This window comes from Astatotilapia calliptera, chromosome 1, assembly GCF_900246225.1.
Source record: "Astatotilapia calliptera chromosome 1, fAstCal1.2, whole genome shotgun sequence".
Taxonomy (NCBI): Eukaryota; Metazoa; Chordata; class Actinopteri; order Cichliformes; family Cichlidae; genus Astatotilapia; species Astatotilapia calliptera.
The window spans coordinates 7,729,257-7,756,805 of NC_039302.1; the positions used below are offsets into that span (position 1 = coordinate 7,729,257).

A 27,549-nucleotide genomic window follows, 5' to 3' on the forward strand; every position below is an offset into this window, starting at 1 on the left:
CATTTTCCGTTTTTGCTCACTAAAATTTGGTACCAGACCTTGATTTCTGCAGAGCTTCAGTAATAATTGCACTATAAATCTGTTCATGCCTTCACTAAACTGTGACTTTGCTGTTACTTGCAGCCACGACCTGGCATTGCTAAATGTTTCCACTAAATGTTTTGGCTCGTACCTCCACCTATCTATCACAATGCAAGGAAGTAAAGAGAACGCAGTGAATGGAGAGCTGTACTGTTGCAGGAACAACCAACACCAAACAATGCGAAAAAAAGAAAAAAGAAAGCCTTTCGCCAATAGCTATAGCTGCACTGGCGCTGACATCATATCACTCCCACATCTCCCTCTCTTGATTTCAGCCCCACCCGCTCCTTTCCATTACCAAGTCGGTCCGTGTCCCCGTGTTATTTAAAGCCAGAGATCCTCCCTCTCTCCGAGCCACTGTGTTGCATCTGTCTGCCTCGCCGCTTGTGTGTCTGGGTGCGTGTGTGGATGAGAGTGCGCTAAAAAACCCAGGCAGCCAGTGGGAGAGCTAGAGAGCGAGGGAGAGAGGCACGGGGGAAAGGCAAAAATCATCCAAGAAGGGAGAAGGAACGGGAGTGTGAGACAGCTATGAAATTCATCCAAGCTATTTGCTTACTGCTTCTCTGTCCAGCTCTGAGCCTCAATACCAGGTAAGAGATAAACAAGAAAACATTTCTTTTCTTTTTTCTTTTTTCTCCTGTCAGTTTCATCCTGCCGGAGACTCTGAAACAAAAGGGGTGTCTTGGTTCAAAGCATGGTATTCTGGAGGTCTGCTCAGTCCTGCCAAATACTGAAGCGTTAATTCGTCCCGGCAGTGGCTCTGTGTGTGCTAAGAATGTTAGAAACTGAGAGACTTAAAGGAGGAAGGAAGAGCTTAGCTGTTGAACTGGGCTATTATCTTTTTTAGTTCTGAAGCAGGCTGAGACACAGTTGTCCTTTTGTGGAGGTAATTCACTGGATTTGCCTCCTCCGCTTTCCCCTGAATAGTGGCGACATTGCTTTTTTTTTTTTTTTTTTTTTTGAGGACTTTTGCTGCCTGGTCTGGGAGGGAGCAAGTTGAAGTCAGGGGAACTGGGAGAAAGGACAAGGCGACTTGTGTTGCAGTGCCTTAGAAAGAGCAGGTGTGTGCGCGTTTCCTTTCGCTTATCTGCAATATTTAAAAAAAGCTCAAGGAACAGTGATAGACAAGAAGGATGGACAAATGAAGAGAGCGATGTGTAGAGAAGGAGAGTTTTGATGATTAATTAAATCATTGATAAAATCATCCTTCTTCTCTGCCACTGCCTGACACCACTGCCTTAATGAGAGCCGTGAGAGGGGAAATTCAGGGCTTTGACTTTACCATAGAGACATCACACGCAGGAAGGCATGCATTATAAAACTTGCCTTTTCCGCCTTTTCTTTTCTCCATCCCATCTTTTAGTGGTGAGTGAGTGGAATGCAGTTTCTGGGGAAAACATCCACGGGGAGAATGATGTCTTTGAACTCAGTGTTTTTTGCTGTTGATTTGAACCAAATGGACACATGTCTGTGCATTTGTTAGTGACATGCTAAACACCGTCAGGGCTAGCAATTATTTATTTTGCCTCAAGGGTTACAACAGAGGAGAATTTGTAGAGAAAGTCAAGGTTACTGCACACATCCAACATATTTGTCAATAGCAGAGAGGTAGCACTGATGATGTATGAGTCATATAACTAGGGGCTATATTGATGTATTAACCTCTAGCATTTAGCAGTCAGCAATCCAAGTACTCACGCATTTTTTATTTAATTATTTATGTTCGTTTAGCACACCTACAATTAGATGTTTCCTTTAAGTCATATATACAAGTAATCTTCTGGTAACAACTTTTTAATCATTTATCAGTTTTTTTTAAGGGTTTTTTGAGTTCGCAGACTCATTTAGCCATTTTCTAAGCTCTGAAACTAATAGTGCTTTTGTTTGACTTTGATTAATTAAAATATACGCTGTCTCCCAAGATTTATTTTTAAACCGTGTATACCATTATTAGTCTTAGAGGTAATCTTTGAACACTAATTGGAGAGCAGGGCATTACAGTGGTAATTTGGCAGGTCAGCACAGATTGTATGCTACGTCTTGAGGGGGAAAGTCATGAAAAGTAATTACCAGAACACACAGATGTAATCAGTGTTTTATAAGACGGTTTGTTTCCAGACTTAGCATTAAAAAAAAAAAGTAATGGGATTGGAAGGCTGCGCTTGGTTAAGAGCGGAGGGCTGGTCGAGAAATAAGGTCAATTGTGACCTTCTGAACTTCAGGTCATGTTAAAAAAAAAGGGAGAAAAAATGTTCACACCTGAATAGATTTGCAAAGCCACGTCTGCCTGCTTTGCCTTCAGGAAGCAACATATCTGACTAGCTAATCTTATAATGCCGGAATTGAAAAAAAACAACAACCCCAAAACAATCATTTCGGCGAATTCAAATAATAAACTCCTACATTATTTTTCTTTTTCTGGAGCCCCAGTTTTCTTTAAATTGATCTTTTTATTCTCTGTGGTAATTATTCAGATTCAGTAAAAAAAACTGCATGCTTGTTTTTTTCAGGCTCAGATTTCCATGATCGCCAATGAACTTTTTGGCTCGTAGTGAAAGATGCTTCTATTATTTTGTCTAACAATAACGTGGTGACACTTTTGCTCAGGACTGTGAGTCTACAGATGGCCATGGTTTTAAATGTTAATGAAAAGGACAGCATAAAGGCACCTCTACAGGGATCCCTGGATGGATTCAATTAAAGGTCTCCACTGAGCAGGTTTAGTTCTCCTGCTGTGGTTGATATGCTTAAAGGTAGACATGTCAGATATACGGCTATGCATTTCAATAGCCAGCTGTGTATTGTTCTACTAAACTGTGTATTAATCTAGCGTCCCTCTACAGTGATCCTGCTGTGGTAATGACTGTTACATTTTTTTTATTGTTGTTGTCATATTTATTTGTTTTCCGAACTTGTTTGAAGTGGTACAGACGTTTAGATTTTTTGAACCTCTTCTGTGCCTGTTGTGTTTCTGTTTTCATTCAAATTCTTAAAATTTCCTTTTGCTCCTTTCTTATTGTTTTAATAAAGCCACATGCCACATGCCAAACCTGGGAATGACGTTGGTGCCGCGGGTGGCTTTTTGTTGTTTGATCCAGCTGGTACTCCAAACAATAGCTGATTGCTTCTTCAAGCAGCTGTCACATTTTTGCTGTTATCCTGGAGGTCATGGGTCCAAACATTGCTTATCATTTGTGACATCCTCATTTTTTCTTATAATAGTGTGGCACTGAAGAGACTGACTGCGAGGTGTATCTGCACCAGTAAAATGAATTGTGACTGTGACTGTCTAGTCTGTGTATTGCTCTGGCTGGCTTTGCTTGATTCATTTCATCAGTGGTGCGTAAGAGAATCCATTTCATATGTTAACTGCAGCCTCTATCCTGCGACCTGATAGAGTCACCTAAAGAAGTGAGAATTAATAAAATAGGAACTGTGTCAAGTTTTCATGCGTGATGGCTGCATTTCGATGTGCCTTTGGTCTGCTTAAAGGTGCTGCGGGGAGGTTTTAAAAGACAAAACATCCTTAACAAACAATGGCAAAAAATAAATAATTGAATAAATAAAGAAGAAAACTTTGAAACTTCAAGGCTGTTATAAAGACCCTTCTTCCAGATGAGCATAGAGGAATATGGCACAAGCCTTCATAACTTTCTGTCAGACAGACTTTATAATATGTGGGTAATGGTTCTTTTTAACCTAATCAAATAGTTTTGTTGGCTAAACCAAAGAAAACTCTAACTGAAAGTCATTAAAGCCACAAGGGAACTATGGAGTAAGCTTTGCCACCAGATACCACTACAACCATGTTTATTTCTGTTTTACTGTCTTAAAATCTAAGACTTTTAATAGGCTTACTAACTAAAAGTACGTATAAGAATTCTGTTAACATTTTAATGTCATCTCTGTAAAAACTGTAAAACTCAAAATGCTGTTTCCAGTTCTCGGTTATTTAAGTCCTTTATAAAGAATTATGGTGTTTTAATGAATTGAGCGGGTTACTCGGGCCACATAATAGTGGTGCAGGGCCATGTGTCATTGCAAAAATCAATTGGTACTTAGGCACAACACAAGGTTGCATTGACATCAGTCCCATGAGATATGACTTTCCACTTCTGGGTCAGCACTGGGGGCTACTACAGTAAGCTTGTCTCCTCTGCATTTGGCTTTTTTTTTTTTTGCTCTATACAGATCAAACAGCTCCACCTTTTTAAACTTTCACATATTCCCTTTCAGAGCATTTCTTGAAACATATTTGACTCATTTCTTTGACACTGTCTTTGATGTCTCTTACCTTAGCAGACTCCTCTTGGAAACAGGGATATCTGGTGGGATCTCCACAATATCAAATATTTATGAGTATTTTGGACAGCAATTGAGTACAACAGTGTTGCTTTATATATTAATAGCTAGTAATAGAGATGTTACCGGTCACATTGCAAATTATTATTTTAAATTGAGACTGCCCTTAACGTTATATAAGGTCAGACATGAAAAGGAGGGTCATTCCTACATCTGATAAAAATACAAACAAACCAAAAAACAAAGGAAAATCATCAGATTGCTGTTTTTGGTGATTTTGCCTTTAATAATAAGCTTTTTTTTTCTTTTTGAAACTGTGTTCATGTCCATTAGTGACATTTTAAAGTGGACCTCTTTTGTTTTTCGGTATTTCCTGCTGCTACAATGGCCGTAGTTTCAAATCAGGGTAGGCATTTATACAAAAAAGGCTGACAAATCAAAAGATTTAGATCTTTGTGGTGTCAGAGAGTGCGGATATTATTAATATTGTCATCTCAGGCACACAGTTTAAGCTTTGAGCATAGCGGCCCCATCCATCTGCTGTTAAATCCTTCTGTTTGTGAAGGGTAGCTATAGCACAGTATGAGATAACCCAGGATTAGTTTGAACTTTGACCCACACAAATGTGCTTTAGTCGAGTCCAAGAACAAAAATATAGAGCAGAAAATGAGCATTAATAGGTCAATTTGAAGGCAGGAAATGGCAGGTAGGAACTTTTTTGTTTTTTTTTCTCTTTTCTCTTCTCCACGCTCTTCCATATTTAGTTTTGAGAATCAATCTTCTTTCAGGGAAATGGAAATAAATATCACAAAATACAAATTAATGTGCTTATTTTACAGCATTTCTTTTGGAATTTAATGTCTCTCATTTCCTGTTCACTTAGCTTATGTTCCATATTTAAACATGACATTTTATTCATGTTTAAATATGGAAGTAATCAATTGGGGAACTTCATTGAGACATCTGTTAGGTTAATTAAAAATATGTCTTGCCTCAAGCATCAAAACTTTGTGCTCTGTCTTAATTTACGTAGGTCCTTGTGGAAATGGTTCAGTACATCTGCATTTTCACATCACAGAGAGCGTTTTCTCTTATAAAGCAACATCTCAACGTGCAACTGTTTTCTCATCCAGTTGAGTAGAAAGAGTGCAGAAATGTGCTCGCAGATGCTGCCTTCGCCTCACGTGTGCGGAGCTGAAAAATTGCAGCAAACCTTTATTTCCATCAAATCAATATTTTGTTACAAATGATAAACATATTCAAACAAGATGTACAGCAGTGGAGAGAAACTCCACATGACATTTCATTGTGCAAGTGCTCACAGTTTGATTTATTTTCAGCTTTGCATTTCTAAATTTTATGGATAAAACAAGCCGCATACAGAGTGAAGCTGCTCATAAACATCGTCTGGCACATGGGGAGAGTGAGAATTAACTAGTCAAGCATGGAGCTGATGTGGAATTAGATCTAACTGTTGAGGAGGATACGATGGTAATATAAAGCTATACATTGATGGGACTTCAGTTGGTTGGCGGGGATAATGACAAAATGGAAACAATTCACCCTGAACATCGTTTACCATTTGAGTGATAAAAGGGCAGCTGTTTTTAAAAATAAGGTTCTGTTAATTAAGTGTGTGACGCAGAGCTTACCTATGTTCGTTCTTAAAGGCTTAGCTGTGTGGCCATTTTTCTCAATTGGTATTAAGAGCGAGATCGTTAGCTAAATGAACTGGTCCTTTTGTTTGTACTGAAAGACATTTGGGTATGCTGGCGTGTTTGGACTGACATGCTTTTTGCAAACATTTAGGAATTTTGTAATGTGGCAAAATGTGTAGGAAAGAGACCGAAAGCACACCAACTCTGATCTGTGTAATTACAATAACGTAGCAACGTCTGAGTGACTTTTCAATGTACAGCAGTACACAGCTGTATCATGATTCGGCCAAGGCAGCATGACACATTTGCATAGATGAAAATTACTTGGAGAAAAAATAAGCATGATTTCCTATTTTCACATTTTGCCATAGCATCAAACAGCATCTATAGCAGAGGCATGATTATAGATATGACTTTCAGGGACTCCTCAAGATGAGACAAAATGATATTTGTGCAGCTCAGTAATGTCCTCCACAAATCAGACTGTGAATGATAATTGAAATTCAAAGGACATGGCGTAATGGTCACACCATGGCAACCACACTGGCCACATGACAGTAATGAAGTGGGCTACAATAAACAGAACCTTGGGTGGCTCCTACAAATGAGAAAGTAATTAAAAGGACCACGATTGGTGCTGGGTGAAGAGTAGACAGGCATTCTATATTCAAGGCCACATTTCAGGTACTATGTTCTCTAAAAGATATCTGCAATGACAGCAGTGTTTATTCTTCAAACACTTCAAAAGATTTGTCATGTAACGGCACATTATCCCATGTGCCATATGACAACCTGGATATTTGCTTGATGTAACAAAACAAAGATTTTGGAAATATGGTGGACGAAAAGATTAAAAATTCTACCAAGATAGTGTCATTCTTTTTCAACAAAAACACTGCTGAAATTTTAAAAGAACTTTGGGATCAAATAAATATTGAGAAAAATGTGAGCTTGACTGGTGCAGCGGTGCCCGACCTTCTGTTATCTCGATCTTAAAAGCTTTACCACAATTATCATTCTCCTTAAATAACAAATGTGGCCTGGCATTATCAGGTAAAATGCTTGTTGCATGACTGCATTTAGCACTGACGGATGACTGCACTTCAAATGAATTGCAAATGCTAATTATCTAAAATTGCCCAGTAAACGAAAATAGACTTAATACCATTTCTTCAGTGTTTTCAGTGTGGCGTTAGTGTTCTGCCTTTGCAGTGTTGGATTCAGTGTTGGGGGATATTATTGTTCCTGAATTCAATGATCACAATTATGGTTGCTAATTAGCAATTATGCCACTTGAGTTCGTCAAGTTCCTAATTTATCTGTAAAAGGGCAGAACACAAAAGAAATCAACAAACAAGCCCTTTTATTTGTGCTTGGATAACTGTCAACTGATCTCCATTTGTTTGGGGGAAAAGACAACAATGGCACAGAGTAGTCTACAAGTTTGAAGCAGTGCAGACATGCACATTTCTTTCAGTTTGTTGCATGAAAGGAGATGAATGTGACTGTAAAGTGTAAAGATGTTCGTGTTTCTCCTATTAGGACAGGAATTTTGTCTGATATGTGGAATGCATAGAGTTTAAGGCTGTGTCGTTAACTGGCAAACAGTAAAGCATTTCCACTTTTCTCAAGGATCTGAAATGAATAATTTTTTTTACAGGATATCAGAAATAGAATTAGGAATATAAGTAGGAAAATCCTAAAGCTTTGGAATCGTAGTACTGCTGAATTGACACTAAAATTAACACTAATGAAAGTACCGTTTGTCTTAACCCTGAAAGCTATAAGCATGGTTATGCAAAACCATAAGCAAAATACACATCAAGTAACTATGTACTACAGTTAGAAAGTATCTTGAAAGTAGAAATAAAAACAGCTTCCTACTGTGACTGGAAACAAGCAACTGCAACAGAGAGCAGAGACAGAAAACCAAAAAAAAGATGCTAAAATGTTCTGTGGAACTAAGAGTCAAGTGATAATTTTCTGTGACTCCACCGCCATGTGCAACATCTTTCAGATAAAAAGCTGTGCTTTCCTGTGTTGTTGTTAATGCTATGTCTTGAACTGTGGTGAACACCCTCTCTGCTGTAATGTTAGGGAAAGTCATTATTATCCATAACATGGTATGGGCACAGGTCCCATCCGGTCATTAAGTCTGACGTCACTAGCCGTGTCTGGGCCTAAACTCCGCTGCAGGTCCATATAGCACCTGTATAAAAAAGCCCAAAGCCGACTGTACTTCCTCAGGAGGCTGAGGTCTTTTAACATCTGCAGGAAGCTCCAGAGGATGTTTTACCAGTCAGTGGTTGCTGGAGTACTTTTCTATGCTGTGGTGTGCTGGGGGAGCAGCACAGCAAAGAAGGACTCATCCAGGCTGGAGAAACTGATCAGGAGGGCTAGCTCTGTGGTCGGCATGAAGCTGGACACTCTGGTGACAGTGGCAGAGAAAAGGACATTAAAGAAACTGATGGACATTATGGACAATGCTGGGCATCCTCTGCACACGGCCATTAACAACCAGAAGAGTCTGTTCAGTGACAGGTTGCTTCTCCCAAAGACAAGAACTAACAGACTTAAAAACTCCTTTGTCCCACACGCCATCAGACTGTTTAACTCCTCTCTGGAGGGGAGAGGGAGGGGAAACAGGAGGACAAAGGAGGGGGGAACAACTAAGCTGTAGTGCCTCTTCACCTCACTGTGCAATACCTTTTGTGCAATACTTTTGTAAATAGTCAACAGTGCAATTGACCTCAATACTTGAAATGTGCAATTCACTTGTATTTTTATTTTTTATTCCTATTTATTCTATTTATCCCCTTCGTATATTTTATTTATATTGTCTCTGTATTTATATGTGTGTGTGTGTGTGTGTGTGTGTATATATATATATATATATATATATATATATATATATATATATATATATATATATAATATTCTGTAACTCTGTAACTTCTGTCGGTGCTGTGCTTTTTGGAAATCGAATTTCCCAGAGGAACCCACCCGAGGGATTAATAAAGTTCTATCTAATCTAATCTAATCTAATCTAATATATCAAACGATCACTATGGCATTACTAAGAGTTGAAAAACTGTCTAAAGTCTTTCATCTTTAATAAAATGAACAGCGTTCTGCTGTACCAGGTGTAACAATTGAGTTTAACATCCAGGCATCCATGAAAACGGAATTTATGACATTTAACGGAGTTAGAAGTTAGCAGGAAGTTAGCTCGCTAGCTTCCATCTAAATACAATATAGCATATCCTGACTGTGGGGTTTTGGAAACAAATTACAATGTACAGCTCTGTTATCACTTCCAACATAAATGAAGACAGAAAACTAAACAGCAGTGATGTTTGTAGGGTTACTGAAGTTTGGCTAGCTGTAGCTAATGATGTGCTACGTGACCGCTAGCGACACAGCTATAGCATAATATAAACAAGCTAACTTTTTTTCCACTCGATAAAAGTTAGCGTGAGTGTTCTCGGTGGTCAGGAACAAATGTAATCGCATGGCAGGATGCTGCAAAAGGACCAAACTTCAGCCAGGAGAACAACTGAGATAATCCATCCACAATACGAGGTTAGTCATTCATATACTGCTGCATGGGCTGGGCTGTAGTTACATCCTATGATTTTAAAAACTGAGCTTAAATAAATGATTAGCGGTAATAAAAGCCGAGGGAGGTCAACAGTGATCACTGACTGTTTTAGGAGCTTTTTGAGATCAAATAGAAGAAAATACATAACATTAAACATGTTAACAACACAAAAGCCATATTAAACGCAGGCTACTTTAGGCCCGGAAATAGGATTCGTCACGTCATCACTTAACGACCGGATAAAATGGAGCAGAACATTTCACTTATGCTTTTCCACCACCAGAGCTGGTTGAAGTTTTATAAAGTACTGCTCTGCCCAATATTTGTCAGAGCTGGAAAGTGTGATGCTGTTGTGTATTTGATGGGGTATGATGAATTCTCTTGAACTACAGATGAACTACAAGGATACTGGAAAATCCGCTATTACACAATAGGCTATTTTCACAATTTATTTAATTGAGGAGTATTGCAAATAAGTTCATTATTACTGTGTGAATTGTTTTTAGCTATTATGTAGTTCCCTGCTTCTTAGGAACTGAATTCAACATCATTTTGTTCTTTCTGTATCTGCCATTGAGTACTGGAAACATACAGTAGTGTACACTGGATGCTAACTGCAGTGAAACTCTGCAAAGCCGAGGAGAGCTGACTGTAAGTGCACCCTCTCACTGTCTTCTTGCATTCATGGTGTAATTTGAAATAATCTTATTGCAGGTTTGCATTATAGCTGCTGGGAGCCATACCTTTGATGTGAATCTTCATCGTTGTGTCAGCACAGATATTAGTCACTCTTGTAATTGACAGGCATTTAATTGCACACTCCCTGTAAACATGATGGCTGTTCTCTCAGTGACGAGTCATTAGTGGGCAGCCTGCTTTTTTTTTTTTTTTACAGTGAGGTGCAAGATGTATAGCCATAATAAACAAAAGCTGCATATAAAACACCCGTGTTGTTTCAGCTGGTTGTTGCCGGGCAGCCAGGAGTCAATTCTCTCTTCAGCTAAGGAAGAATGCATGCATATAGTTATTTGCTCACGTATGTGAACTGAGATTCAGGGACTTTCATGTATTAGCTGTCAGTCACAACATTAAACATAGTGTATATATTTCCCTTGCTATATGTGATTTTGAGCTGTTTGACATCTGTGCCACTCGAGTCTGCATTTATTTATACCAGGTTGGGCTGCAACTAGTAACATTTGTAATTTTTTAGATAATATTTTGTAGTGATTAATGTATTTAATAATGTGTTAATCCATTACAATTATTTACTTATTCATTGAATTTTTTTTTAAAGGATTCGGTGCAGCCCTTTTACATTTTCCCAGTGGATTGATGTTTGATATCAAAATATCTCGTTTTGTCTGACCAGTGGTCCAAAATCCAGAGTTGAGCTGAGAATCGCACAACTTTTTTGTATTGGAATTACTGGAACCAGAGCATGAATGGCAATGTTATTTTAATTAGCTTTTGAAAACAAATTTGATTGCTATAACGCTTGGCTCGATAAGTGTTATTAACTGAAAATCTAAAGTCCGGAACGTCTAGGTAATGACTGGATTAAATCCCGATTCTATGGCCCAAGTGTTAAATTGTTATTCTTATTTTTTCTGTGTCTCATTTTTCATTTTCCACACGTATTTCTGGTTGTAAGACCCCATTAGCAAAAGCATTACTTACAAAAGTAATGCTTAGCACAGCTGCTGTACACACTGTTTTAAACAGATTTTTCTAGGCTTGGCTCTGCATGACATCAGAAAGAGTGGACAACCTTACTTAATACAGCCATCTCAGAAGCCACACCCACCTTCTGTCCAACTCTTCTCTCTGCGAGGGGCAGTTGGCTTAAAGGGAGAGGAGCTGAGGAGGATAAATAAAAATAACTTTGAATCATAAATCATGCAGAGCTACTGTAGTAGAGTAAAAAGGTACAAATGTGAGGTGAAAAGGAACATAATAGCACCTCTTCAAACATAAAACAGAAATGCCATTCGAACCGAGAGAGATGAAAATCCAACCAGCTATATGAATTCTGTTTTGGTTTCCATCTCTCCTAAGGTTATGCTTTTATTTATTCCTGGAGAGGAGTTACTAAGCAGATCGGGTCTTTTCAGTAACACCATGTTTCACATTCATATGGCGATACTCTTTTACACCAGGGTGCTGCCCCTCACAGATCACATGTTCTTCCACTGAAGCGGTTTAGTGCTTGATCTGGACTACCGCTGCGGTAGTTTTCAGGGGATCGGGGGTTTCGCGTTCATCTTGCCCACTCTGATTTCTCAGCCTTTCTTGGGATTCAGCTCTTAGTCACAGAGTACTTGTCTAATCATTAAGCTGCCACCAGTAATCTACCATAATAACGTTTCCCTTGTTTCATTCTTTTCCACCGTTAAATGGGCCATAATTGGTTCACTAAGAAATGTGCTCAGAGGCATTATTCACAGAATATTAGAGAGACCGGAGGATGGAGGTATTGGTTTTGGCGTGAACAAAAGGCACAGATCATAAATAATACAGGTTGACACAAAGTGCTTAGATCATGTAAAAGATACACACAGAGAGTTCAGTGGTTTGGCCTTTTTATCAATATATTTATTGTGTTATATCATTTGTCTGCACTCTAGTTGTGCGGCTGCCTATTGAGACGGCTCTATTTTGTCAAAGCTGTCATTAATCTCTGTTTTTCTCTTCTTTCATTCGTTATTAAAACTTGTTCTGATTTATCTAAGACATGGTATTTGAAGTATCTGTCATTCAAGCCTTGTGTTTTATATTTTTCACCCTTGTTTAGCAAGTGGTGCCTTAAAATATGCTTATTATTTATTTATTTATCTGAGCAATAACCACCTAAGGCAGTGAAGTAAAGGGTAATGTTGGTGCATAACCGCGGCCTCCAAATTAGAATTAGTCTGTTGGCAAGTTTAAAGTAGAGTTACTTGATGCTAACAACAAAACTTGCCTGGAGACTTGAAGCCTTATGAATACATGCAAATGTACAAAGGCCTTGATTATAATAAGCGGTAAATAAACAAATGGAGACGTGAGATGGAATCTATTCCAGCTGAAGTTCTAGGCACAATAACAGGGACACCTGTTCAAAAAAATGCAGCCCAGTCAGACAGCTGTGCTGTGAATCTAGGGTCACAGCAGTCTCCAGACTGCTTTTTTTTCTTTTTCTTAAGAACAGAAGAGAAACAACACCTGCCATGTTACACCATTTGAAAAAAGACAAAAATACATTTTAAGCAAAGACTTGTGAAATTACTAAAAAGGTTACTAAAAGGTTAAGCTTTTGTGGTATTCTTTATCTCTTTAGAAAGATACTGTGTAAAAAAAATGCATTTTTTCCTTGTAAATGACAGTACATATGTGTGACAGTGTACTTTTTTTTCACGTGTTCTTGCTTTGTCACTTCGTTTCCCTGTCCATTTCCAGATGAAAGTTTTCTTTTTTGTTAAGCCAGTTAACTGACCTGACTCACTCAACCATAAAAAAGTACCTAATTCAAGGAATGAACCACTGTTATGTCTACACATAGCAAACAAATTAGCAGTGAATGAATTTATATTTTCAGGCACTTTATTGCCAACAGCACATGGCTTGTTCATGTTTCCTTAGTTGGATTTTTGAAAAATGCCAAAGATAACAGGGAAGTTTGATAGCCACAAAATAGTAAACAAGGTGATTTTAATCAGCTAATACATAAAAACCTGACATATGTTGGTATGACTTGTAGTTTGTTTGTAGTTTGTTACTTTGTAGGTTGAGAAACATGAGGAACCTAGAGAACTATAGGTCAAAAGAATACATCACTGGCCTAAAAAGAACCATCAAAAGCAAATTATCATCGTCCAAAAGTCATGTTCTTCAGAAAAAAAGACCAGTCACTTGACGTAAGTTGATTATTCTACTGTTCACCAAAGCTTCATCAGAAATGGTCTCCATGTAAGGGTGGCCGTGAAGAAGCAGACAACGTGGTTGAGGCTCTGTCATAGCATTGTAGCAAGTTTTATTAAGCATCTTGTCAAAACTGATGTCATTATAAATCCAGATATGACTTTGATCCATCAAACAAAGCCATACCATACAGGATGTTGAGAGATATCTACCACCCACAGGAGACACGATAGACAAGCATTCATGTCTGTCTTCATAGATTTACAGTATTTTACTTGGGTTTTTGGTCCTGGTTGCGGCAGATGGCCCCGCCCCTCCCTGAGCCTGGTTCTGCCGGGGGTTTCTTCCTGTTAAAAGGAAGTTTTTCCTTCCCACTATCCTGAAAGTGCTTGCTCATAGGGGGTCATATGATTGTTGGGTTTTTCTCTGTATGTCATACTGTAAGGTCTACCTTACAATATAAAGCTCCTTGAGGCGACTGTTGTTGTGATTTGGCGCTGTACAAATAAAACTGAATTGAATTGGTTAGTTCAGTGTCAAATGGCTAATATTTTTTTTCCTCAGGTTGTAGTTAATTATATATTCTTATATAAAAAACAATTAACAGTACATTCTCCCAAATTTAATAAACTTTCATCTTCTGAAGCAGGGATTTTAATGAATAAATTAAATTAAATCCAGCTATTTTAAGACAGTAATTCAAACAACCTGTAAATCTATGAAACTGTAGACTTTTAAGTTATAGATAATTGTGACTCAGTATTAACAGTATGACAGCGTTTTATTGGTTAACTTTATTCTTATATTCTGCTGTAAATATCTGTACATCAAACAAGTGAATGAACCAGACCTGGCACATACAATGTTGTGCTCAGTGTAATGTGAACACAACATTGTGTCAAAGGTAGAGATTTGCTTTCTTCGAGGGGATTCGTGTCCCTTCCCCCTACTGTGGAATTATTGCTGAGCAGGCTGTTTCACGCAAACACAGAGTCAGCTCTTGGGTTAGTCTCTGCTGGATCCAGTTTGGTTTCTAAAGTGTTGCAGACCCTTTCGCACCCTTTCGGGACCGTTGTCCCAAACAAATGTGAATTTAATTTGGTGCAGTACAGGGAAGTCAGTGTAAGCCTTTGTGTAGGTATCATGCCGTTGAGTAATTGAAGTCTGATCAGCATTGAACGGAGGGATTGGATGAGTGTCTGAGCTGGCAGAATTCACTCCACAGCTGTCAGTGGTCTCGGGTGTACAGTAATTCAACACAGCATCTCTGATGTGAGAGTTTCCCGCTTGATTATTGGACTATCTCTAATATACAAAGCAACTACAATATCGGCATAGGGACTCTTTGTGTGCTATGTGCTTGCGTGAGGCACATCAAGAAAAACAATCTCTGACAGAGACGTACTGTCTACATTCAAGGACAAACACCACAAACTCCTGTTCAGAATTGAAAATAATTTTTAAAGATATCACATAAAACTGCCAAACGAGTCCTGTGTTTTTCATTTCCTGTCTTTTATTAACCCGTCTGTATTTGTTCTGTGCTCTCTGCCGGATATACTGTACATCACAGCCAAGCTCCCATGTACCATTTTTCAAGAAACATAATATCTGCTTCTTTTGGTGAAGGCTACATAAATCTGAATCCTTTATCAGCCGCCAACACACCTCCTTGAAGACACCGGGGCGGATTCTGTTATTTTTATCTAATCATTTCCCGAGCATATTCTGGTGTCAGGATCCATCTTGGCTGACAAGTGCTGGTTCCATTTGTGTCCCCTATCGCCCTGTTTTTCCAGTGTTTTGCCATGACACCTGACTGATAAGTGTGTTGTTCAGTGTGTATGTAGAAGGGGTGGGTTGCGGCAGTGACACGTAGCATTTAGCACCCAGAAGCTGTTCAGTAGTGCCCACGGTGGCAGTTTATCTCATAAATGTTTTTGTTTTATTTTTTGATTGAGGATTTTATGCCCGCAGACTTCAGCGCGTGATGGCACTTTGGAGACTCGCGTTTATTCACAGCAAAAGAAAAATGGTGTCTTGAGGAAATGTGAAGTGTCGGGGATGTCATTAATCCAGAGGCTTGGGTCAAAAGGATCTACGGTTTTACAGGAATTTGTGGCCACTGTGAAACTAATGCCCAGTTTTAATGAAGTCTATATTTTCTCGTGGAATTTCTTTTTTATTGTGGATTTATATCATTAAATTAGAAATGCACTGCTTTTGATAGATTGTTGATTCTCCAAACATGTTACTTCTCTCCTTTACGAACATGGCATTGCAAAAATTAAAGTCGTAACCATCGAGCGGCACACCTAGCCATAATTTCTAATCCAGAAAAAGTCATAGGATAGATCCTCCAGTATTAAGAGGGCATTGTCACTTTCCAATCAATTTCTAGTGTCAGATTTACTATTTGGCAACAAATGGAAACCCAGTCATGCAGCTCACTCTTTTTCTGATTTCATCTCTCTGATAAGTCCGTCTGCTTCTTTTGCTATCTTTATTTTTCCTCCAACAGGACGGCAAACTAGCGAAGAGCAAAGAGGAAGTCCAGGTTATGGGATATGGCCTTTCTTCCTTTGTGTGTGGATGTATGCACATTGAACCTCACCATCGGGCACAGAGAGGGCAGTGAGAGGGTGTTATGTTGCTGAAGTCCACCACTCCCATTTGCCTGTCTGTCAGATGTCTTGCTTGGCTGAGCTCCACACGGTGATGGTGTTGACAAAATGACAGGAGGGGGGCACACTCCAGTGAATGTCAATTTAGCTCTAAAGCACCGTTTCCCCAGGAGCACTGAAGCTCCCACACACCAAAAAAAGGAAAAAAAAGAAGATGACTGTAGTATAAAAAAGGCAAGCTCCAGAGAATTGGTTATTTACATAAGAACATACAGGGTCACATACACGCATAAACAACATACAGCCGCACAGTCCTTACTCTTTCTCGGAGCTTTTCCTGGCATTGCTTACTGTCCTGACTTGACTGGTGGGATTAGAGATGCATTCTAATGTGTCTCTAATCTTATAATCTCTCTAATAGGGGCACAGTTTCACAGCAGCCCTTTAATATATAAACACAGATTGAGTTGGGGGACCGTGGAGGTTACAGGGGACATTTTGTACAGATCTGAATCTGTAAGCTTGACATTAGAATTCACACAAGTATTTCTGTTTGTAACTGCATTAGGCATCTGGAGATGCATTTACAAAATTCACCTCAGATGTTAAATAAGTTATACCAAGCAAACTCCCCTGGCATGTTTAGCAAATTAGCATTTGATGACAGGTGTTTGGCTTAACACTGATTTAATGAGCTTTATGAAAGTCCCTGGAGGATGAATGTGGGGTTTTGGGATTACTTACTTCCAGGATACTGTTAAAGACAGGCAAATGGAAAATCTCTTTTCCAAATCCATTATAAATGTTTCCATGCCCTTATCTGCACAAATCCCACCAGGAACGCATCACAACATATCCCTACCACTTCCACCGGTGTGCAACTCAAGCAGATGCTTTTTATTATACAGCTGTGGATCTCACAATATGTGCACCAAAACATTAAGTGCCTTTAAACAGTAAATTGATTGTCACAGTGGTGTTCTTTGTCCCGATGGGACGCTTAGATAGAAAAGCATAGACAAGGTCATTCACACGACAGCAGTCTCCAAAGCAGCCCGGACGCTTTAAATGTTATCTTGCAAGTTTGGAAGTTGGCTTTTGTCCATAACTTTCACTCACCTTCTGTGCTAATTATTTATTATTGCAATTACAGTCATAAGAGCTTTTTTTTTGGCTTCATTTCTGTAGGCCAGGCTAATCAGCGTCTGTAAGCACCCCACTATGAAACAATGTAGTGCACACAGTGGGTTCAGATGGCTATTATTACTTTGATGCTATTTGAAATAATGTATGACACAAAAACCAAAGTATACTTCATGTTACTCTCTCTCTCTCTCTCTCTCTCTATATATATATATATATATTTTTTTTTTTTTTTTTTTTTAAAAAAATAACCACATAATACAGTGCAGGAAAAAAACATTGTGTAGCAAGGTCTTAGGTACAGCTAAAACCTCAGCTGAACCTATACAATCTACAATGTTAAATCTATATACAGTTAAAAAATCTATTTAAACACAGCATATTTTCTTAGGGGCAATAGACAAACAAAATTCTTTTCATTTGGCAAAGCTGCAACACAGTTGTTAGGTAACTTTAATTTATGGATATGTCAGTATTAAAAATGTGTTGCTACCCGTCATCACATTTAAGCATTACACAAACTGTAATTCACATATGAATATGCATGCAATTTTATAGGATAAAGCTGTGAATTTTGAATCTTGAAGACATGGCGCTGTTAATGTTTGACTGTTAGACTTAAAGTTTAAATTACCAAATCCCTAGAGCAGCTCATAAGCTTTCACTCTCTGATGAGAGTGAGGATGAGAGCATTTTTCTTTATCTTGCCTGCTGAGTGGCAACCTGAAATAGTCGTCTTTAAACAAAGCGAGTTACATCAAGTGTGTAGGGCGTTGCATTATTTTTAGTATGCGCACAAAGTTTTAAAGCCCCTAATTAAATGCATCGTAGTCACGTTTGCTGGGATGTAGTGACGCGGCTGTGCATGTGTGTTTGTGAGTCCATTTGTGAGTGTCTGCACTTAGTGCAAATCTGCACAACAAAGCACATTGAGTCTGCCCACCTGCAGGCATTGCGAATAATTTTCTCTGTTGCTAGAAGTGTTTTAATGTGTTCACTTTCATGAGCACATTATGCATACTGGTGGTGTGAATCCCAAACTGCCAAAAGAGGCTGCTGCTGATTTTCCAAATAAACAAAGAGATGCAGATGTTGTTGCAAGGCATCTAGATCAGGATTAGACGATGAATAGATTTATTGTTCAATTAGAACTGCAGCGATTTATTTTTCCCTTACTAATCTCTCTGCAAAAAGTGTTGAAAAAAACAAGTGTTAATATTTTATGATTTTCACACACTGCTATGATTGTAATTTGAACATACAGTGGGGCAAAAAAGTATTTAGTCAGCCACCGATTGTGCGAGTTCCCCCACTTAAAATGATGACAGAGGTCAGTAATTTGCACCAGAGGTACACTTCAACTGTGAGAGACAGAATGTGAAAAAAAAATCCATGAATTCACATGGTAGGATTTGTAAAGAATTTATTCATAAATCAGGGTGGAAAATAAGTATTTGGTCACCTCAAACAAGGAAAATCTCTGGCTCTCACAGACCTGTAACGTCTTCTGTAAGAAGCTTTTCTGTCCCCCACTCGTTACCTGTATGAATGGCACCTGTTTGAACTCATCATCTGTATAAAAGACACCTGTCCACAGCCTCAAACAGTCAGACTCCAAACTCCGCCATGGCCAAGACCAAAGAGCTTTCGAAGGACACCAGGAAAAGTATTGTAGACCTGCACCAGACTGGGAAGAGTGAATCTACAATAGGCAAGCAGCTTGGTGTGAAAAAATCAACTGTGGGAGCAATCATCAGAAAATGGAAGACATACAAGACCACTGATAATCTCCCTCGATCTGGGGCTCCACGCAAGATCTCATCCCGTGGGGTCAAAATGATCATGAGAACGGTGAGCAAAGATCCCAGAACCACACGGGGGGACCTGGTGAATGACCTGCAGAGAGCTGGGACCAAAGTAACAAAGGTCACCATCAGTAACACACTACAACGGCAGGGAATCAAATCCCGCAGTGCCAGACGTGTTCCGCTGCTGAAGCCAGTGCATGTCCAGGCCCGTCTGAAGTTTGCCAGAGAGCACATGGATGATACAGCAGAGGATTGGGAGAATGTCATGTGGTCAGATGAAACCAAAGTAGAACTTTTTGGTATAAACTCAACTCGTCGTGTTTGGAGGAAGAAGAATACTGAGTTGCATCCCAAGAACACCATACCTACTGTGAAGCATGGGGGTGGAAACATCATGCTATGGGGCTGTTTTTCTGCCAAGGGGACAGGACGACTGATCCGTGTTAAGGACAGAATGAATGGGGCCATGTATCGTGAGATTTTGAGCCAAAACCTCCTTCCATCAGTGAGAACTTTGAAGATGAAACGGGGCTGGGTCTTCCAACATGACAGTGATCCAAAACACACCGCCCGGGCAACAAAGGAGTGGCTCCGTAAGAAGCATTTGAAAGTCCTGGAGTGGCCTAGCCAGTCTCCAGACCTCAACCCCATAGAAAATCTGTGGCGGGAGTTGAAAGTCCGTGTTGCTCGGCGACAGCCCCAAAACATCACTGCTCTCGAGAAGATCTGCATGGAGGAATGGGCCAAAATACCAGCTACTGTGTGTGCAAACCTGGTAAAGACCTATAGTAAACGTTTGACCTCTGTTATTGCCAGCAAAGGTTATTGAGTTGTATTTTTGTTATTGACCAAATACTTATTTTCCACCCTGATTTACGAATAAATTCTTTACAAATCCTACCATGTGGATTCATGGATTTTTTTTTTCACATTCTGTCTCTCACAGTTGAAGTGTACCTCTGGTGCAAATTACTGACCTCTGTCATCATTTTAGGTGGGGGAACTTGCACAATCGGTGGCTGACTAAATACTTTTTTGCCCCACTGTAAAGGCAAGGCTTACAAAACCCATTTCTTTGGGACTCCAACAAACCATGATGAGAGCCATTTTTCACAAATGGTGAAAACTTGGAACAGTGGGGAACATTTTCAAGATTGGCTAGCCAACCACATTACCTTAAGAGGGCATCAACGATTCATCCAGTAGGTCACAAAACTACTGCTACTCTACTGCTTTGAGTACGCTGGTAGAGGATAAAAGTGCTATATAAGAACCAGTCCATACCATTTAAAGAACTGCCGACCTCACTTGTCTTAATTAAGGTCAGAGTTCCTTAGTCAACAATAAGAAAGAGACTGGGCTAAAATGGCATTCATGGGAGAGTTCCAAGAGTTTCCAGGAGAAAACTACTGCTGACCAAAAAAGAACACAAGGATTCGATTTACAATTGTCAATAAAATCCCAATGATCCCCCAGACTTTTGAGGAGAATATTCTGTTGATTGGTAAGATGAAAATGTTACTTTATAAAGGTATAAAGGTTTGAGTCTGTTATGTTTGGTGTAGAGCGGACACATGCATACCAACAGTCAAACATGGTGGTGGTGTAACGGTCTTAGGTAGATCTGGATAGCTGTTTTTGAAATCCTCATTTAACAACTGCATTTTGTATTCTTTCAGTTTGTCTCTGACTGATATTAAAATGTATTCTTAAACATTTAGATGTAACCAATAAACAAAAAACTAAGGAAGATGGCAAATTCTTTTTTATGCCACGGTACATGGTGGAGGATATTCTGCTTTTCTTTATTATTATTTTCATTAACTATTGTAGTAGCAATAGGAGTATATTTACATGTACAGCTAGTATAGCTATGTGGCTAGTATCGGCACGCTGTACATAGTTGTGTGGCAGTTCTAAAACTAGCGTTGTACATGTACATGTACATGTAGCTCTGTTTATAAAGTTTGGGCCTCCACTTCCCCTATGTATTTGCAATTTGCGCTTTCCTTTTTTCTGAAAATGTGCATGTTTGACTTATGTATGTACCACTGGTATACATTTTACAGTTAATGATGATCTAATTTTAAAGTAATTGGGCATTTTTTACAGTTGACATTAGCCCATGACATCAGACTATAAAGGATCATTTTTACAGGTCAGGTTTCGTGTAATTGAAAAACACACAAAAATATCAACCAGTGATCATAAATAGTATTCCAGGCTGTTTGCTAAATCTGAGTCTTATAATTGTCTTTCTTGCGTCATGGAGTCTACAGAATGTTTGCATTTTCTAATTCCTAGATGGCCTAACTTGTGTGTGCTTGCATTAATTCAGCTATACACTGAGATGCAGCAGTAAGCACATAAACCAACTCTTTAAAGAGCCCTGCCATTTTTCCTCCTTGTTTGTCCAGCATGCATTTATTATCCCTCCTCCAATCCATGAACACAAAGAAGCAGTGAAATGAACTTGCTTAAAAGCTTTGTATGTAAAAATGGTGTTTATGTAGAAAAGGCAGCTCAACAAATTCCCAGGAGCACAAGATCATTGTTAATCCAGTTAGGTTGGAAGTAATATTTTATTAGTAGACCTGTCCTATAGTAGTAGTCCTCTAGGAGCAAAGGGGTCTATTTAGTAATGCACCCAAGCACTACACAAAGGAACCTGTTGTCAACATAGGTTGGAAGGTGCTGAATTAATGTATGTATGGTACATTATATATTACAGACAATTTTAAAGACTGCGGTGGAACAGTCAGCGATATGACACTCCAATATGCTTCCTTATTTTTAGACTGCTAATTACAGAAACATACACAAAGAATATTTTAATGAATTCATTTTAATGGTTGCAAGAGCTTAATTTTTCCTACACTGAAAAGGCTCAGTGTGAGGCTTTTCAAGCCTCTACAGAAGATGGATTTACAGTTGTATACTTCAGTACCTTTAAGTTATAAACGAAAAAATGAAGTGTGAGGATTTTAAGCATCTTGAATGACTCAAGGACACTTACATATGAAGAGTTGTTCCCGTTCTTGCAGTCAATGCCCACAGCAGGTGACACTACAGACCCTTTGTCTGAATTGAAGCTGATAAGGAGAAGACTGACAAGGTCATGTTCAGCGGGGACAATTTTTAACTCCCACAGGTGACCAGTGTTCGTGTCTTTTTAAACCTCTCCAGTTTCCAGCTTGACACTTCCCTTGACATTCTCCTCCACATTACAGTATGTGTAAGATCCTGCAGATGGTCTCTGTCTTTTTCTAACGGTTTTAATGGGATTGTTGCCTATGATACTGCACGCTGTAAGTCCTGGGCAACAAAGAAAATAAAACATATCAAAACATATAGCGCATATATCAAAACACTTGGCTATCTTCATGGTTTCTCATTTAGCCTGTGAATATCATCAAACTTTAAAAAGAAAATGCTGGAAAGTTCCAAGATGTTATGGTCGATTGGTAAATTCACTTTAGTTATCTCCAAGAGACAACTGTTTGAGCAGCAAACAAATACGTTCTCTGCTCTTCTTCCCATGTCACCTTATAGCGGTATGTAGCTAGACAGCCAACGGGACAAATTATTTTTTCTCTTTGCTAGTTTTTGTTAATGGAGTCTAAAAAGTGAAATAGGATATAGGACCAAACCAAATACAGTATGTCTCAGCTGTTTCTGTAGATTACGGCATGATGTGTTGCTGTTTTACTGATTTCTTAATTACTTAATTAGTCTGGCAGGAATCAGGATTGGGTGAGTTTCCCAAGAAAATGTGGTTAGTCACAGTTAATTCATAATTTCATGGTGTATGCATTTTGTAGTTTTATGCATGATTTTTGTCTAATATTAAAATTTGGTTGATGACCTAAAACATTAAAATATGACAAATATGCAAAAATCTAAGAAGGGGAAACTTTTCCACAGCACTATATTTCTCATATCACATTTTGCTTTCGTTTTAACCACAGTTTCATAGCACACATGATAGTTACATCAGATCCTCTGTATTAATTAATGGATATAAGCTCACCTAGCTTGCAGTGGTAATATATTTTGACAGGAGCTGGAATATATACTTTTGGCAAAGGCAGTTATGTTTCTACTGCAGAATTATAGCTGGGTTTCCTACTGCAGAAATACACATTTAGCATTCCAGTCACAGCCCTCCTGTTGGCCAACAGTTGAGACAGAGCGATACCTTAAGCAAGAAGTGCAGTAATTGTTGTTGAAGAGTGGCTACCTTAACACTCCAGTGTAGGTGACTCTGTAAAGAACTGTTAACTGGGAGATTGCAAATTTTGAAGTGAAAGGACCGTCATAATGCTCTTGACGATATGTGTATATTGGTTTTAGATTGTGGAATTAATTAAAGTGAGGGGGATGGAAAGCCTGTCATGCAGTCTTATGAGGATTCACATCAACGGACTGCTCAAGATGTGCTACTGCTCCTGCTCTTTTATCAATAAAGACTAACACAAAGCAGAAAGATGGAAATATTAACATCTTCAAAGACTTTTTCTGCACAGAAAGCTCATTTATTTTCAAAAAACGTTTGATTTTTCCAGTTGTACGTGCAGCAGATTGTTTTATTTTGCTGTTTGTGACATGGTAGTCAACAGTCAAACATATAAAAGCATAGAGCTTTTATATGTTTGAGCAATAGAGCTATAAAAATACATGCAAGGACAAAAAAATAACATCAAAAACACATATCGCATTTATAAGCAAATTTACATGCCAAGACGTTAATAAAGCCATCTGGCATGAATTTTATTACTTTATTTCTGAATACATTGGTTATATCACTGCCCTTCACAATTTTATAATTTATTCTAGAGAAGAGTCTCTCCATTAATGATTTTTTTTTTGTCATAGACTGTTACAGAATGTTTTATTAGTCTTGTGTTATTTGACAGTAATACAGTTTCATATAGATCATCATATTTTGTCACCACATATCCAAGTTGATGCTTTGAGTGTTTGAGTGACAGTATACACACTGGAAGCCTCAGCACATGCCTTTTTTCCCCAGCACCACTATCAGCTATTTCACCCCACAATTAGTCGCTGCGCCACTGCTTTATTGTATTCTGTTGTTTTTATCTTATTTTGAATTGTCAACTGCAGCCAGTGACAGTATTCCATTTAAAGAAGCATAATTAAAACATCTAGAGCTTTATGAATTATTTTTTTTCTGCAAAACGTTGCACAGAGATGAAATTTGATCGCTCAAAAGATCAGCTTAGGACAAAAAGACAGTTTGAGGGAATGCAAATGATAAGAGCTGAACTGCTGGACTATGAAAAATATTTAAACAAGGAGAGGGAAATAAATGAAAGAACAGGGCGAGTTTAAGCCTATCAAAGATTTATCTGGCAAAAAGCAAAAGAATGTGTAAAGAAGCTGAATGAGTAGTGAGAAGACAGACGAAGGAGATTTTTGGAGAGTTCTGAGGAGACACCCACCCACACACACACACACACACACACACACATTTATATATATATACACACAGCCCATCAGTGCATTGACAAATATAAACTATCTTGTAACTCCACATAAGTAGGGACAAATAACTTATATAAACAATATGCAGTAACTATGAGAGCCCAGTCTAATGAAAGATGGATGGAGGTAAAGTGTTTCTAAAATGCATAACACACCATGGCTAACTTACATAACTATGAAGACACCAGTAATGCTGGTGTAACATATACTGTCAATCAAATAAATTATTTACAAGGAAAGCAATTAAAAATATGCTAAACCACATTCTGCATGGATTACAATTATCATGTCTCCATAGTGTGGCTCTGGGTGTTCAACTTGCCTGCCTGCAGTCTAGACTTGTCATCCACTGAAAATATCAGACAGCGTATAAAAAACTTTGAAAAAAGGAAGCCATGAACTTTTTAACATTTGAACATCCACATGAGCAATATTTTCCCTTCAAAAGCCAGTCAGTAATTGGGCCCTCCAGTTTCCAAACACTTACAAAAAGATAACAGGTGATGCAACACAGTGATAAACCTACCACTGTCTCGAGTTTTTGAAACATGTTGCTGCCTTTAAATTCAAAAGCAATTTTGGTTTAGCTTTAAAGGCAGCGGCCTTTGCCAGATTTGGTGTGATTCATTTCTAGAAATTCTGAACAATCTGAGAGTTAAAATGCCAACTAGGTCATCCTGGAGTACAACACAGGATTTGAATTATGGCAGCGATTACTTATAACACACAGCAGCAGAAATGGAGGTGAAAAAATAATCCTGACAGTCATAAAGGGTCAGAGCTGGAGCCATAAGGGCCAACAATATGCTGTATTCAATACTGTATTGAAATGGCCAGTTGAAGGGTGTGGACATGCTTTATCTGTGCAGGTAGCTTCATCTCATCTTGCTGCAACTATAGCACCGTATTTATCTTTGGAGGGAAGAAGACTAAACCAAAGCCTGTTATTGAATTTCTATTATTAAATCTTCATTGGGGCATAAAAACTCACTGCATGCAAGGGGGTTGTATTGAACTTCATTGAACAATCCATTGTGCTTCATGTGAGACTATGGAATTGCTCCTAATTGACTTTTTCATGGGGGCCATGTAAACACCAGAGCTACTTTTGCTCCACAGCATGCAGGCAGAAAATATCATGTTTAGTGAATGTTGTGCTCTGTACTTACATTTGATCAGTGGTTCTAATGCAATTATACCCCAATCAATAAAAGAAGATAGAATTGACAGTGTATCTCATCCCATAAGATCTCCAAATCCAGATGTTAAAGCTGTGTCTTATGAAGGCAGGCCACGATAATTTAAATACAGTGTGCTTACATTTATACAGCTAGGTAGATAGGTCTATCTAGGTAAGAAGAGCCAAGGCTAACAATTAAATGTCCACATATCAAAAAGTAAGACATATGTGAAGCTTCCAGGGATGCGGAAGGATTTCTTTTGAGTCATTTTTTAGCCCACTAGGGCCTGGACTCTTCAGAGGATATCAAGGACTGCAGGACAGTGCCTGGCACTGCTAGTAAATGATGGAATAATCTGTAAACACAGCAGCCAATACTCTGGTCTGATGAGTATTTACCTACAGGGGGTATGCTCATCCCTTCCGTTTTATCTCAGCAAGCACATATGGTGCCTTGTTGCAGGCGCCTCCAACATGAATGTCTGTTTTCCAGAGGATGCCTGCAGTATATGATACAGTTTTTATGCACTTGTTGTACCAGTATTTAGTGTCAGACAAAAAAGTCCCCTTGTTACAATTGTGGAGGTTTCTGCTACTACTCTGGTCAAGGTGTCTCATGCTGTGATACTTGCCATGTGTGTGTTCCAGTCCCAATGACATAAACAGTATGTTCTCAGTAAACAACATTTTAAAGCTTCAGCACCAATAGCTACCATCTGTCTTGTCCTTCAGACAGCAAGGTCCTGTTGCACCTACGTGAACCACTCCACTTCATTCACTTAAGTATTCTTTTACCCTTACATCTAATCTGACAGCCATTCCTAAGGGTAAAATTGATTGCAGTGACCCCAGGGAAGTAAAGGGGTACATATTTATGTTGCAATAGACAGCTGTCCTTAAGAATTATGTAATGAAAAGCCACTGAGACAGGCATCCAGACTGAATAGCGGGGCCACCAGGGGCTTTGAACTGCCTGCGTCATCATGATCGTCAGTTCAAAAAATGTACATTCGCTTTGGATTAGTTTATCAGCTCGACCTCGTTGTCCACCCCAATGATTTAAATATGCCCTCAATCAATCATATTTACATAATGAGTTTTAAAATGCCAAAGGCTTGTCAAAGACAGCTCTTCCAAAATGTGTTCCTGGAGACATCAGAGGTGAAGGGTGACACAAATATTCAGCATGTCATATACAGCAATTATAGCCGTATTTAATATTTATGTGGCTATACGGTATGTAGCTGTATAATATAAAGGATACACAATATAGTCTTTGCTTTTCTTTTAAAATGAATTATTTAAAGAGGCAAGGACTAGCACAACTACTAGAGGTCATAGTGGCACATGGATCAAAGGAAAGCCATGATAAGACATAAGCCAAACTAATAATCAATAATATATATGTGTATAAATTCAAGTAGCATCTGTTTGAATCTATTTCAAGAAAACATTTTTATCTCAAAATGTGCTTTGCTGCAAAATGAGGGTGAATGATACAATCTGTTACAGTTTATTTAAAAAACAATGTCAGATAATGTGACATTTTAGCAGATGGAAAGCAGTTGTGAATTTTATATGAAAAAAGAAAGAGTTCAACTTTTGAGGACAAATTTTTCCAATATTTGTGTGGCATTTGCTCTCTAATTCAGAATGCCGCAGGGCTGGGAAAAAGAAAAGGTCACACATAAGCTGAGAAAATGATCTGTTTAAAAGCATGCTAAATCCAGGAATTTCTATGATT

General features: G+C 38.6%; 1 protein-coding gene across 3 annotated transcripts in view; it reads left to right on the plus strand.

Moving 5' to 3' along the window:
- Window positions 1-396: 396 nt before the first annotated feature.
- The window catches only part of luzp2 (leucine zipper protein 2), a 152,228-nt gene continuing 125,075 nt past the window's right edge, over window positions 397-27,549 (plus strand). The window contains exon 1 of one of the 3 annotated variants that reach the window (XM_026161611.1): window positions 397-671. In XM_026161611.1, coding sequence (XP_026017396.1) covers window positions 610-671 — 62 coding nt within the window. In that variant the 5' untranslated portion in view covers window positions 397-609. Of the gene's footprint in view, window positions 672-1,061; window positions 1,143-27,549 lie in introns of those variants that run through there. The other 2 variants (XM_026161602.1, XM_026161616.1) reach the window with 2 other exon arrangements.